The sequence below is a fragment of the Pteropus alecto genome, unplaced genomic scaffold (assembly GCF_000325575.1).
Source record: "Pteropus alecto unplaced genomic scaffold, ASM32557v1 scaffold190, whole genome shotgun sequence".
Taxonomy (NCBI): domain Eukaryota; kingdom Metazoa; phylum Chordata; class Mammalia; order Chiroptera; family Pteropodidae; genus Pteropus; species Pteropus alecto.
Window position 1 is genome coordinate 3,872,388 of NW_006430462.1, and position 12,599 is coordinate 3,884,986.

General features: G+C 43.3%; 1 protein-coding gene across 1 annotated transcript in view; it reads right to left on the reverse strand.

Moving 5' to 3' along the window:
- The window catches only part of ASCC2 (activating signal cointegrator 1 complex subunit 2), a 38,762-nt gene extending 34,432 nt beyond the window's left edge, over positions 1–4,330 (reverse strand). The window contains exons 1-2 of the mRNA XM_006904897.3: positions 4,185–4,330; positions 183–280 (exon numbers count right to left, since the gene is read on the reverse strand). Coding sequence (XP_006904959.1) covers positions 183–263 — 81 coding nt within the window. The 5' untranslated portion in view covers positions 264–280; positions 4,185–4,330. The remainder of the gene's footprint in view (positions 1–182; positions 281–4,184) is intronic.
- Positions 4,331–12,599: the final 8,269 nt, after the last annotated feature.

A 12,599-nucleotide genomic window follows, 5' to 3' on the forward strand; every position in this document is an offset into this window, starting at 1 on the left:
TGCTGCTTACAAAGGAAACTTCTACACCGGGCCTGGAAGGACTTAGTAGTGTCCCAGCTACTGAATTACTGACTGTGGCCCTCAGGTTATTCTTGGAACAGATAAAGAAGAAATTTACTTTTTGCTTTTGAAATTGTGAGAATGATAACATCAGGCTGAACAGCCTCAAGGCACCGGCTCACCAGTGCTGGTGAAGTCCTCAGCTTTCCTGTCTTCTGGTCCTTGTGGGTGATCTGGAGTTGGTCCAGGGGCAGAGCTGGCATTGTGATTCGTGACCCTCCTGAAAAGAATATGGATGAGAAGAAGAAAGCAGACACATAGGCTCCTGGTGGCAGGGTGCCTGTTCTGGGGCTGATCCCAGGAGAAGCTTCAAAATCTGGCCTCCAGAGGCTCCTGATGTGGGCCTCGAAGGCCTGGTTCATGCACCTAATCCAGACTGAAGTGACTTTTTTTTTTTTTTTTTGCCTAAAGTAATAGTTCTTAACTCATCTGGGAACACATTCCCCAGATGACTCCTGATATATTCCTACCCCCTTTGAGAAGTACTAGTTAAAAGCACCTAGATTATCTTCATCATGGCTCCAGCTCCATGTCCTTCTTGGTCTGTGAGCTCTGTGGAGACAGTGCCTAGGCTCTCCTTCTCTTGCTATCTTTCCTGTGACCAGCACAGGCCTGGTACCGAGGCAGCTTCATCAAATGTTTGATGAACAACTGAATAAGAGGACACTTTTCTTATAACTCTAACCAGATTTTAAGTCTTTTGAGGGCTGAAGCCATATGTTAAGATTTTACAACCTCTCTAGGCTTCAGGAAAGAATAACATGAATGAACAGAAGGATGAAGGAGGATGAGAGAATTCAAAGAAACTTGCCAGTGCGAGCTCCTATCTACAGAGGCCTAAAGCGTCCTCAGAGTCATTGAGTGGCAGACCCCATATCTCCTATCCAATACTCTTTTCACAGTACCACTTGGCTTGATCCACAGGAGACATGCATGTGAGATGTATCATGAAATAGCAGTGAATTAGGCCCCTTAAAAGACATGCCATAAAAAGCCAACACAATCTCAATGACAACATGAAGACATATCAAGGCTGGAAAGGGGAAACCAGCACCTCCTGAGTCATCACAAATAAGCCGAGGGGCATGGTCACCCATGAGTTACATGGGTTATATATGCATATATGGGTGTCCATATATCAAACATCAGGCCAGGCTGGTATTTATGAACATAGATTGATAAGGTAGGGTCTCTGCCCTGAGAGCTTACGTCCAAAAATAAAATGACAATAGCCACAGGAGCAACATGCTTATCATGTGTTGGTACTTTCCTAAGTGCTTTTCTCAGCATTAATTCACTTTACATGTATTAATGCTCATAACAATTCTAAGGTTGGTTCTATTATTATCTTCATTTTATCAGTGAGGAGAGAAGAAAAGAAAATTGCCCAATGTCTCAGTCAGTAGCTGGGGAAGTAGGCTGAGGCTGGCTCTTAACCATTTGCAATACTGAGTCTAGTGTAGTTGAGCTTGTCTGGGGTGTGGCTTTCAGGAAAACATTTCTAGAGGAGAGCCCAAAGGATCAAGAGAGCCTGAGTTGAGTCCTGAGAGAAGACTGGCCAGGGAAAAAGGGTATCCCAGGCATAGGAAATAGCAGGAGCAAAGGTAAGTGGCTGGGAAGCAGCTTGGTTCATGGGCTGTTCTAAAAACTAAAGATATCCATCTTTGAGGAATGTAAACAGAAAGGACAAGTCTATCTATTCTTCAAGGCCTGTTCAGCTCTAGGATCTCAATGGATCAGACACACTGTCCCTGCATACATGAGGTGGCCTGAAAAAAATCATAAGGCAAAGTAATAAAAGGGGCTTGGGGGGAGTTTTCATCTTTCAGCTTTGCAAAATGTCAATAATATCCTTTGTTGCACATACATTATTTCTAATCAAATTACTATCTTACTAGCCTCTCACAACAATTCAGTTAAGGATAACAAGGATTATTATGCACAGATGTCCAAAGAGAGGCCCTGATGTGCTCAAGGCAAATATTTTAGTGGCCAAGTTGAAAATAAAGCCCAGCTCTCCAGCCTTGGCACCTGGCTCTCTTATGCTGAACATGCTAAACATACTTCTTTCTTATTCCCAAGTGATGCTAGAAGGGTAGCTGGAAACATCAGTGGTCTGCTCACCAGTGCAGAAATCTAAATGACTCAGGCCTAGTTCTTTCCATTCTTATCTTTTAAAGATAATAGTGGAAATAGCCACTGTTGGGATGTAGGGTGGTGAAAGAGTAATGAGGAGGAGGCGGCTCTCCACCCTTTAAATTCTAGGCCCCAGAGTCCAGGCCTAGACAGGTAATGACAATACCTGCTTTCACAAAAAATCTACTCCTACAAGCCAAGGAAGATTTTTTTCATCTAGTGCCTGTAATGGCAGTTCAGATCCAGGCTGGTGTGATGGTTGAAGGAGAGCGTTATAGTTTTGCAACATGGGTTCAAATCCTGGCTCCACCTTTTCCTATCTATGTTGAGACCTTAAGATAGTTCCTTAACCTCTGTAAGCCTTGATTTCCCCATCTGTAAAATCGGGATGATAACAGTACATAATCTCTTAGGGTTGTTGTAAGAAGTAATCAATGCAAAGTATTCAACACAGTACTTGGTAGGTAATAAGCACTCAATAAAGTTTACTTGTTATTATTCAAGTCCCAACCATAGGCAGAGCACTTCGGGCTTCCTCATTTACTCAGCACACACTGACCGAATACATTCTGAATTTTGGGCATGTAAATGACTATCATTTAGTGTGGTTAGAGCTATCACAGGAAATTTCCAAAAACAAACACAATAGAGAAAGGGAGACTATTACAGAGAAGGTGATCTATAACCTGGTTGTTGAGGGATAGGAGGAAAAGATGGGAAGGAAGGGCATTCCAAGCAAAGAGCAAGGATGAGCAAAGGCTCCAAGTCTGTGGCTTTGAAGAAGGGAAACATTGGTATGGTTGAAAACACAAGGTCAGGGAGGGGATGACAGAGTGGAGAAGAGAGGTTAGTTAGAAAAGACGTGGCCAGTTTTAAAAAAGCCTTGAATGCTATGCTAAAGAGTTTGGTGTTTCACCTGCAGGCAGTGAGGAGTCATTTAAGTAGAGGAGAGACATGATCGGAAAGAAAAGACAATAACCTGGTGGCAGGACAGACCTCCTAGGAACCACCAGAAAGCAAAGACTGTTAATCATCTCACTCATCCCCTCAAAGATTTCTGAGCACTTCTTATCCAGGCACTGAAGCCCAGAGAATACTAAAGCAAGCAAATAACAGACCTGGTCCTGCCCTTTACAACTAAGAATCAAATAGCCATTCTAACAAGAAAACTCAATACCATGATGTATGCTATGTCCATGGGCCCATGGAGCTATGACAGCATTTAACAGAGAGAACTGACTTAACAGCGGAAGGTTGTCAAGGAAGATTTTTTTCATCTAAAGCATGAGCAAATATTAACTAGGCGAAGTCTAGACTCAAAGTTCCAAAAGGATAAGGACAATGATCATGTCAATGCCTGTGCCCACCACTGCAACCCCAGAGCCAAGCAGGACAGCAGAATCCAAAAGTTAGGAAAGGACTTCCTTTAGAAAGGAGCTCGGTGCAAACATCAATTAGGCATGGGCGCATCCCCAGGGCTACTGCTGCCTAAGTTACTCTGTCATCCTTCTGGTCTCAATTTAATATTACTTTCTTCAGAGACCCTCCCAGACCACTCTATCTAACTTATTCACTCCCCCAGTTACTATATCTTAAATTATCTTATGTATTTATTTGTCGCTGTCTATCGCCTCTCACTATAATGTACGCTCCATGAGGGCAGGAGCCTTGACTGTCTTGCTGTTTGTATCCCCAGTGCCTAGATCTGTGTCTGGCACGGAGTGGACGCTAGACATATATTTGTTGAACGAATGAATGAATCCTGAGGAAACAAACCCGGGGTGAAGGTGAAGGGCTGTTACTTTGGGGCGGAGCCTCAAACCCGAGACGTCCTGGCCAGGGGGAGTGTGGGGACGACTTGGCCTCTGGGACAGCGTAGCCTCGACCCTGCCGTGGAGCGGGGAGACCCGAGGCCACCTGAGGCACGACCGCGGCTCCTCCCAGGCCCGGTGCCCCGCATCCGGCAGGGCCCAGCCACACGCACTCACCTCGGCAGCTCCACCACCCGCGCTGTGCCCCTGCCGCCGAGGTACACGGTGACAGCTCCCAAAGCGCCGGCACTTCCGGGGTCAAATAGCGATTCCGCAGGCGCTAACAGGAAGCTTTGGCCCAGCCCCGCCCCCGACGCCAACTGCCAGCGGGAAGCCCGGCCTGGGACCAAGCCCCGGTGTTAAGACTCCGCCCCACAAGGAATCCTCCTGACTAACCACGCCCCCTGTCCCTTTCTATCTCCCTTGCTTTCGCAGAGGATGGAAGATGGGCCGAGAATAGGTTGTGATCCCACCTCTTGGAAAATCCAGGTATAATAACCCACTTATTAGAACCCCAAGCTTCCACCTTCTTCCTAACCTCAGTCATCATTTTACGAATTTAATCCAGAAGAGTTTTAACAAGCCAAAAGCATAAAACGATGTTGAATAAAAGAAAGCAAACGAAAGTATACAACTTTATGTGAAGTTTCATTTTTTTATTTATTTTATTTATTTTTTAGGCGAGACAATCTTTGGTTGACCTCATAGACTGCAAGGACCTTGTCAACTTACAATCCCTTACTTTTTATTTTTTACCCCTACAACACCTGGTCTTCCTAGGTGGTCTCCCATCCAAGTACTTACTAACCAGGCCCGACCCTGCTTAGCTTCTGAGATCAGAGAGATCATGCTTATTCAAGGTGGCATAGCCATAGACTGTTTATAGGAAGTTTTAGAGCAGGCAAAACTATGGAGAGATAATAGGGTTAGGATAGTGGTTGCCTCTGGGGCTGGTGACTAGCAAGGACCACAAGTGAGGTTGGGGACCTACCCTGTCTTCATCTTGGGATAGCTACATAGATGTGTTCATTTTAGAAAAGTCATTAAATTGTACACCTTTGAGTTTTGCACTTTTCTGTGTGTATGCAATAAAAAAAGATTTTTTTTTTTTTTTTTTTAATCAGAAAGACTGTATAACCATCTTAAGAACAGAATGCATTTTTTCCACAGTATGTTTCAAGTGGTGTAGCCTGGCTATGCATCAGAATCATCACAGAAAGATAGTTAAAAATACACATCTTTGGCTTCATCTCAGTGTCTGGCACACAGTAAGGTTTTAAAAACCACCACTATTATTATCACGAGGGTGTTACAGAAGCCCTTAATGGAACACAGAACCCAGCCCTGGGGGTCATGAAATATTATCCAGCACCCTCCTAGTGCCAGGCCCTGCCTTCTGCACCAGAGCTTCAAGGAATGACGAGCACAGTGCCTGTCCTTAAGGAGCTTATAAGGTAGGGGGTGGCAAGAAAACCAAGAGCTGTGAGGCAATATGACAAGTGCAGGATGCTAAGGCAGTAGGGGAGATGGGCTCTGAATCAGAAATAGGATGGGAGAGGTTGGATCATATATTAGCTAATACCTAACAAATTATCACAGACTTTGCAGCTTATAACCACACACATTTATTACCTTACATTTTCTATGGGTCGGGAACCTGGGCATGGCTTAACTGGCTGCTCTGCATCAGGGTGTCCCACAAGGCAACAATCACGATGCCACCCCGGGCTGGGGTCTTATCCGGTGGCTCAACTGAAGACAAATATGCATCCAAGCTCACATGGCCTTTGGCCAAATTCAGTTCCTTGAGGGTTGTTGGACTGAGGGCCTCAGCTGGAGGTTGGATTTTGGCCAGAAGCTGCCCTTAGTTTATTGTCACATAGGCTTCTCCAGTGTGGCAGCCTGTTTCATCAAAGCATGCCAGCTGAGAAGGCAATAGAGAGAGAAGCCACAATCTCATGTATCCTAATCATGAAAGTGAAACATCTCACCATGTTCTATCTGTTAGAAGCAAGTCACAGGTCCTGCCCTACAGTCATGGAGAGGAGATTTATACCGGGGGGTAGGAATCACTAGGGGTCATCTGAGAATCTACTTGCCACAGATACTTAAAGAACACACATCAACCCCAGTTCTTCAGCAGAGGAAGTAGGGGAGCAGAGAGAGACAGCCCAATCATGATAGTAATAACAATATTTGTCAAGTCTTTACTCCGTCCCAGAGACTGGACTAAGTATTTTACATATGTTATCTCCCTGACTCTTTATAAGAATTATAAGAGGTGGAAATTATTATTATCATCCCATTCTATAGAGAGGTTTAGAGACTAGACCAGGGTCACAGAGCTTGTGAGTAGGTGGAACGGGGATTTGAACCCAGCTCCATCTGGCTCCAGAGCTTGCCTTCATAATCTCACTACCAAGGGCTTGCCCAAGCTCCATGAGGCAGGTTTGGGAGTCTCAAGTGCAGGAAGAATTCTATGGCCAATGGTGCAAGCTGTCTCAAAGAAATGTATGCTTTCCTTTATTTCTGTCATTTTTTCAGAGAAACCTAATCATCTACTCATATGGAAGGAACAGAAAAAAGTGTCAGAAACTCCATTTATTTTTTAAACTCTGACACCACATGCATTGGGAACACAGGAAATAAAATCTACATCTTGGTGACTGGTTTGAAAGAAATCATGTGTAGCAGCCTTTGGTAGAGAGAAAACTTAAAATAAGACTTCTGGCAAAAATGTGTGGATCAGTTTTGTCTTTTCCTATGGGTATTAATATCACCGAGATTTTGGAGCTAAATAACATTACTGTAAAAAGACAAAACATCTAATTAGATACTTAACTTCTCAAAACATGTCTCAGTTTTCTTATCTGTTAAAAGGGGTCATTAACACCCACTTCATGATCATTAGAAGGCTTAATAAGAGACTACAGACAATGCCATGCACATAGTATGTGCTCAAGAAATTTTGGTGGAAAGGCAGAAGGAAAGGAAGGAGGAAGGGAGGGAAGAAGAAAGTAGATTCTCTGTCAGTTGGAGTGTTAACATTTATATTTCTTTCATTTTTGTTTTCACTCCTTTGCCTGAAGAGATTAATGAGGGCTGTGAGCTTCCAAAGGAGGCATCCTTGTCTGAGCTAACATATGTCCAACGGAAATTAAATTAAAAAGCCACTTTCATAGGAGAAGCCTTAAACCATACATTAGTCACACACACATATGAAGGAACTTCTGGGCCTCCATTCTCTAGATTAAAAGAAAAACAACGACTAACTTTAAGAGCAAATATTTGGATTGGCAAAGGAGGCAAGTGTCTGTGAGCTCATAACCAATCAAGTCTAGGGGATAACTAGGGAGAAAAACTGTCAGTAGTTGGAGTTAGAAAATCAGCGTAGGAATATCTGGGCCTGAGTCCGGCCTGACTCAGATACTCTGAGTCACCTAAAATGAATCAGTATTATCTTTGTGTTTCAATCCTCCAGCAAGAATGAGTTCATGAGGCACTCATTGTTGGAGTTAGCTGTTGTGTGCCCCCCTCACCAGTGTTAATTTCCTCTGTTTTCCCACTAACAATAACTTAATTACTCCTTAGAGAACCAACCCTTTTGCTTTAGTCCACATGGATTAGGACCAACTCCTTACCAAGAGCTGAGAGATGTGCAATTGTATGAGTTATCTAATCCTGTGCAACACATTTGGCCCCAAACTCAATAGCTTAAAACAGTAATAATCACTTAGTATCTTACACAGTTTCTGTGCGTTAGGTAATAAAAGAAAAACAGTCATTGAAGGATGAGACTTTGGCTTTGTCCTACTACACTGGTCTAAGTCTGTGTGTTCCTCATCTGCAGCCCCTCCTCAGTTCTAGGGGAGCCTTGTGTGCTGGGCACACTGTTTCAGACAGTGGCTTCCCCACAGCTGCCTCCATAGGGCCACATAGATCAATGGTGGCTCTCTTCAGGTGGTGGGATTGAAGGGTTTCTGTTGTTTTCTTTGGATTTTTGTGTTTTCTGTTATTTGTTTTGATAATGTATTGTTTTTATAAATGGAGAAAAAATAAACAGCATATTTTAAAGCAAAAAAGGGGGAGGCCTTGGATATCCTCACAACACTGCTCCTGGTTTCCTGCAGAGAAAGCAATCCAAGAGATCAAAGCAGCAATGCCTCTATGACCTATCTTTGGAAGTCACGCCATCACTTCAGCCATATTTCCATTGAACACATAGGCCAGGCTTGGTTTTGTGTCAAAGGGGACTGTACAAGGTCATGAATATCAGAAGGCAAGATAATTGGGGGTCATCTTGAAGGCTGGCTACTGTATCAATCTAAGATGAGTTTTGACAATTAGCATATTCCAAACTCTCAGCCACAGTAATTGGCTCAAGAATAGATATATGTTCCAAATTCATCCAACGATAGCTAATTCTGGAATCTTTATTGGAGTCAAAGTGAAAGAAAAGCTCTCTTCCTTATGATATTTCTAGCAGTAAGAAAGAACTAAGCCTGGAGAATGAACTAAACTTACCAGAGGCCACTACCTGAAACCTAAGAATGAAGTCAACACAATGGAATATAGAGCTGAGAAAAGAATTTACAAGCAGGGGAGAATGAAAGAGGGTGAATGACATCATCTGTTCCCTGAATCCAGACACTCCTAGAATTTTCTCATTCCCAACTCATTTTAAGTTGGGCTTCTGTCTAGTCGATCAACCTTTTCTAAAAATCATGACTTGTACCCACTGAGACAAGAAGGATGAAATTGCTAACTATTCAAGCTCATGAGCAGAAGGAGCTGCTGGCATTACAAGTCACTGCATAGTGATGGGGAGAAGTCAGCTTGCAGATCTACCAGGGACACCTTGGGTATCCACCAACTGGTATTTCTTAACTAGACCAAGGAGAGGTACATGTTTAGGAGAGATATATGGTGAAGAAGTAGGACATAGATTGGTAGTGGAGTCTGAAGGCCTGAGTATTAGTCCCAGTTAAACCCCCTAATCACTGGGAAAACTTGAACAAATGGCCTAGCTTTTCCTAGCCTCCACTTCCTTATCTGCCTAATGAAAATAGTAATACTTGTTAAATCTACTCAACAAACACATATTGAGGACCTACTGTGTACCAGTTACTGTCAATAAAGCAACAATGGATGCAGTTCTAGCCTTCAAGGTTTACACAGTCTTGTCAGAAATATGAATAAAATATGAATTACAACATGGTTTGAGATAGATGTATATGGTATAATACATGTATACCTGGAGCTTTTGAGGTCATAAGGAAGAAAGTGTCTTAGATGCTGGGATCTTCATGGACATTGTGGAGTGGATATTATTTAATCTGAGTCTTCAGAAAATGTAGGAACCAACAGGTTGGAAGAGAATAACAGGCAAAGAGCCCAGCCTGGGCAAAGAACTAGAGATGTAAAAGAGGGTAGACCATTCAAGAAACTGCAAATAGATGTGTATAGCTTAACTCTTGGGTTTGAGAGTATCTTGAGGAGAGACCAGATTATGAAGGGCTTTGCGGATCATGTTAAGGAGTTTGGGGCCTGACCACCATGTACAGAAGCATGAACTTCCCCTCCTGTTGATGGTGGGGAAGGCCCTAGAAAATTTAAGAGAAACCGAGGGTTTCAGAAAGATATTTTACAAAAATATGTCTTGTAGCCATAGAGGTAGAGAAGATAAATGGTAGCAAGAACAGAGGTCAGCTTGTATTACAGTTATCTGTTGCTACATGACAAATTACCCCAAACTTGGTAGCTTATGAAGATATATTATTTCTTATGATTCTATGAATTGACTAGGTTCAGTTCTTTTACTCCATGTGGTGTCAGCTAGTGTTATCATTTGGTTATATTCGATTGGGTGTTCGACTGAGACTAAAACATCCAAGAGAGCTTCACTCATATGTCTGGCTTCTTAGCAGGGGTGACAGGAATAGCTGGTGGCTGGCTGACTCTTTCACACATGGTCCCTCATTCTTCAGTAGTCTAGTCCAGTGGTTGTCAAATAGGAGTGATTTTTTTCCCACAGGGGACACCTGGCAATGTCTGGAGACACTTTTGGTTATCATACTAGAGTATCTAGTGGGTAGAGGCCAGGGATGCTGCTAAATATCCTACAATGCACCAGACAGCCCACCAACGCAAAAAAAATTATGTGACTGAAATGTCAATAGTGTCAAGGTTGAAAAACCTTGGTCTTAGTTCATGCTTCTGTACATGGTGGTCAGGCCCCAAAGGGTAAAAGTGGGAGCTGCCAGATCTTTTGAGTCCTAAGCTCTGGGACTCATACATGATAACTTCCTTCACATTCTATTGGTCAAAGCAAATTGCAAGGCCAACTTTGATTCAAGAAGAAAAGAACTACTTCTCCTTCCCTATCCGTGGGCAACCACTAATCTACATTCTATCTCTACAGATATTTGGTGGCCACTTTTATAGGCAACCTACCATAGCCAGGAGACTATGCAGTAACAGAGACTCATGTGAAGGATGATAGTGGTTTGAGCTCAGGCAGTAGCAAAGTATTCTTATGAGAATAACAGCACTGAAATCTCTGCAAAGTGTTACATAAAAATACTAATTTCATAATCCACACTGTCCTTACACAGGAAATGCTGTCCCCAGCAGCTTTCTTTTAAGCCCAGCTTTTTCTCAATAGGCCTCCGCTCTGTGTCTGTCCAATCCCTCTGCCCTCTGTAGAGTTCATCAAAGCTTCTGCTGACTCAAGAAGAATCTAGAGAATGATCACTGCAGTGAAAGTCTCAAATCATCCCCCAGGGCCCCTAATAACAAAACATCTGCTTGTCATTCTCCCTTACCCCTTTGGGTTTTAGTGAGAAAACAGTGTTAAATGATGATAATGACAACTTAAAACTAAGTTTCCCAGCTTCCAAGAAGGGAGGCTTAATTTGAAGGCAGCTAATTATACACTCATTGTAATTTACAATGAGTGGTTGTCTTGCCTTCTGTCACTGGTCTGTGAACAATAGTCAGGAAGAAGAAAAAGAAAGTCCAAGTTAATACATTTTAGAAAACAGAGGACAGAGAATCCTCAAGTCAAAGAAAGAATCTTCTCGGACTTGTGGTCCAAACTTCTCATTTTACAGATGAGGAAACTGAGGCAAAGAAAGAGGTGGGACTTGCCCAGAGTCACCCAGCAGCTGGCAGGTGGCAGATTGGGCACTGAAATTGAAGTCTCGGGTGGCTCCATAGTACAGTGGTTAGCACATCTGCTTTACACACAGAAGGTCCTGGGTTTGCGTCCTGGGTGGAGCTATGGACCATACCCTGGGTGTACACCTCGAGTGCATGGGAGGAGATGCCTCACCTTCAGAGATCCAGTTCTTAAAGGGAGATGGCAACATCCATAGGTCAGGGGTAGAAGTGGGGATAGGGGTGGAATTAAAGAGGAGGGAAAAAAATAAAGAAACCGAAGTCTCCATGGTGGCTCCAGCCTAAAGCCCTGCCCAGGGAGATGAAAGGGTAGTTCTGTCTGCCCCATGCAGCTCAGAAACTGCACTCAGACCACCCATCAAAGTGGCAATTGGCACGTCTGGGCCTCTCGATAATCATCAGTGTGGGACAATGGAGCCACAGAACCAGGAGGCGGAATAATTCCTCATGGGCTGGGACATGGTTTAAATTGCAGAGGGTGCTGGGGCAGGGAGATGGCTTCACTTCAAGATTAAACGTTTGGTAGCATCATGCACTTTTTATGCTTGATCTGAGAGGAAAAGCTTTCAAAAAGACACCTCCAACTACTCTGGTGATGGAGAAGGTTGGTATTGGATGTGCTTAACCATTAAACCTGGGGTTGCAATACAGTGGAATAGTGCCAGCTCTTTAACTTTCCTTGGAAGAGCATGAAAAGATGTTACTGGAAGATATGCCTTGGCCATCAAGAAAAGAGGGGAGCCTTCTCATGTTCCTAAAAGTTTACTCTCTGGGCCACATAGTCCCCAGAGGACTCCAGAATGCAGCCACTCTGACCCTCTAATTTCTTAAGTCCAATTCCTTGCTCCTTCATATTTCAGGGCACTAGACCATGCTGCTACCTCTGTCTGAAATGCCTGCCATGCTCCCTTTATCAAGATAGAGACTCCTCTTTATTTTTATTTTCCCCAGTTTATTATGATTCCCCTAACATACACACTCCCAGTTAGCTCCCTGCATTTCCCCTGTGTAGCACTGGTTACAGCTCACCATCTTGTATTTTTTTCTGTGATTATTTAATCAATGACTGCCTCCCTCATTGGACTATGCGTTCTGACTAGTTAGGGACCTCATTTGTTTTGTTTGCCAAACTTATGCCCTGTCACCTAATAGGGTGCAATAAATATTTGCTGAATGAATGATTGAATCAAAGCTCTAAGATGCTCTAGACCAATTCTTCTAATTGCAAGTAAAGAAATTATGGCTCGGAGATAGGCAATGACTTGCCCAGGGTCACATATAGGCATCTTGCTGACTATTCGCTTCCTTAAAATATCTTGGCACTTGGGACAGGGCCATTTCAAGGCAAGGTTGAGGGGATCAGATGATTTTCATGCCCTGGACAACTGTAATCCCTCTTCTTAAAAGAAGGCT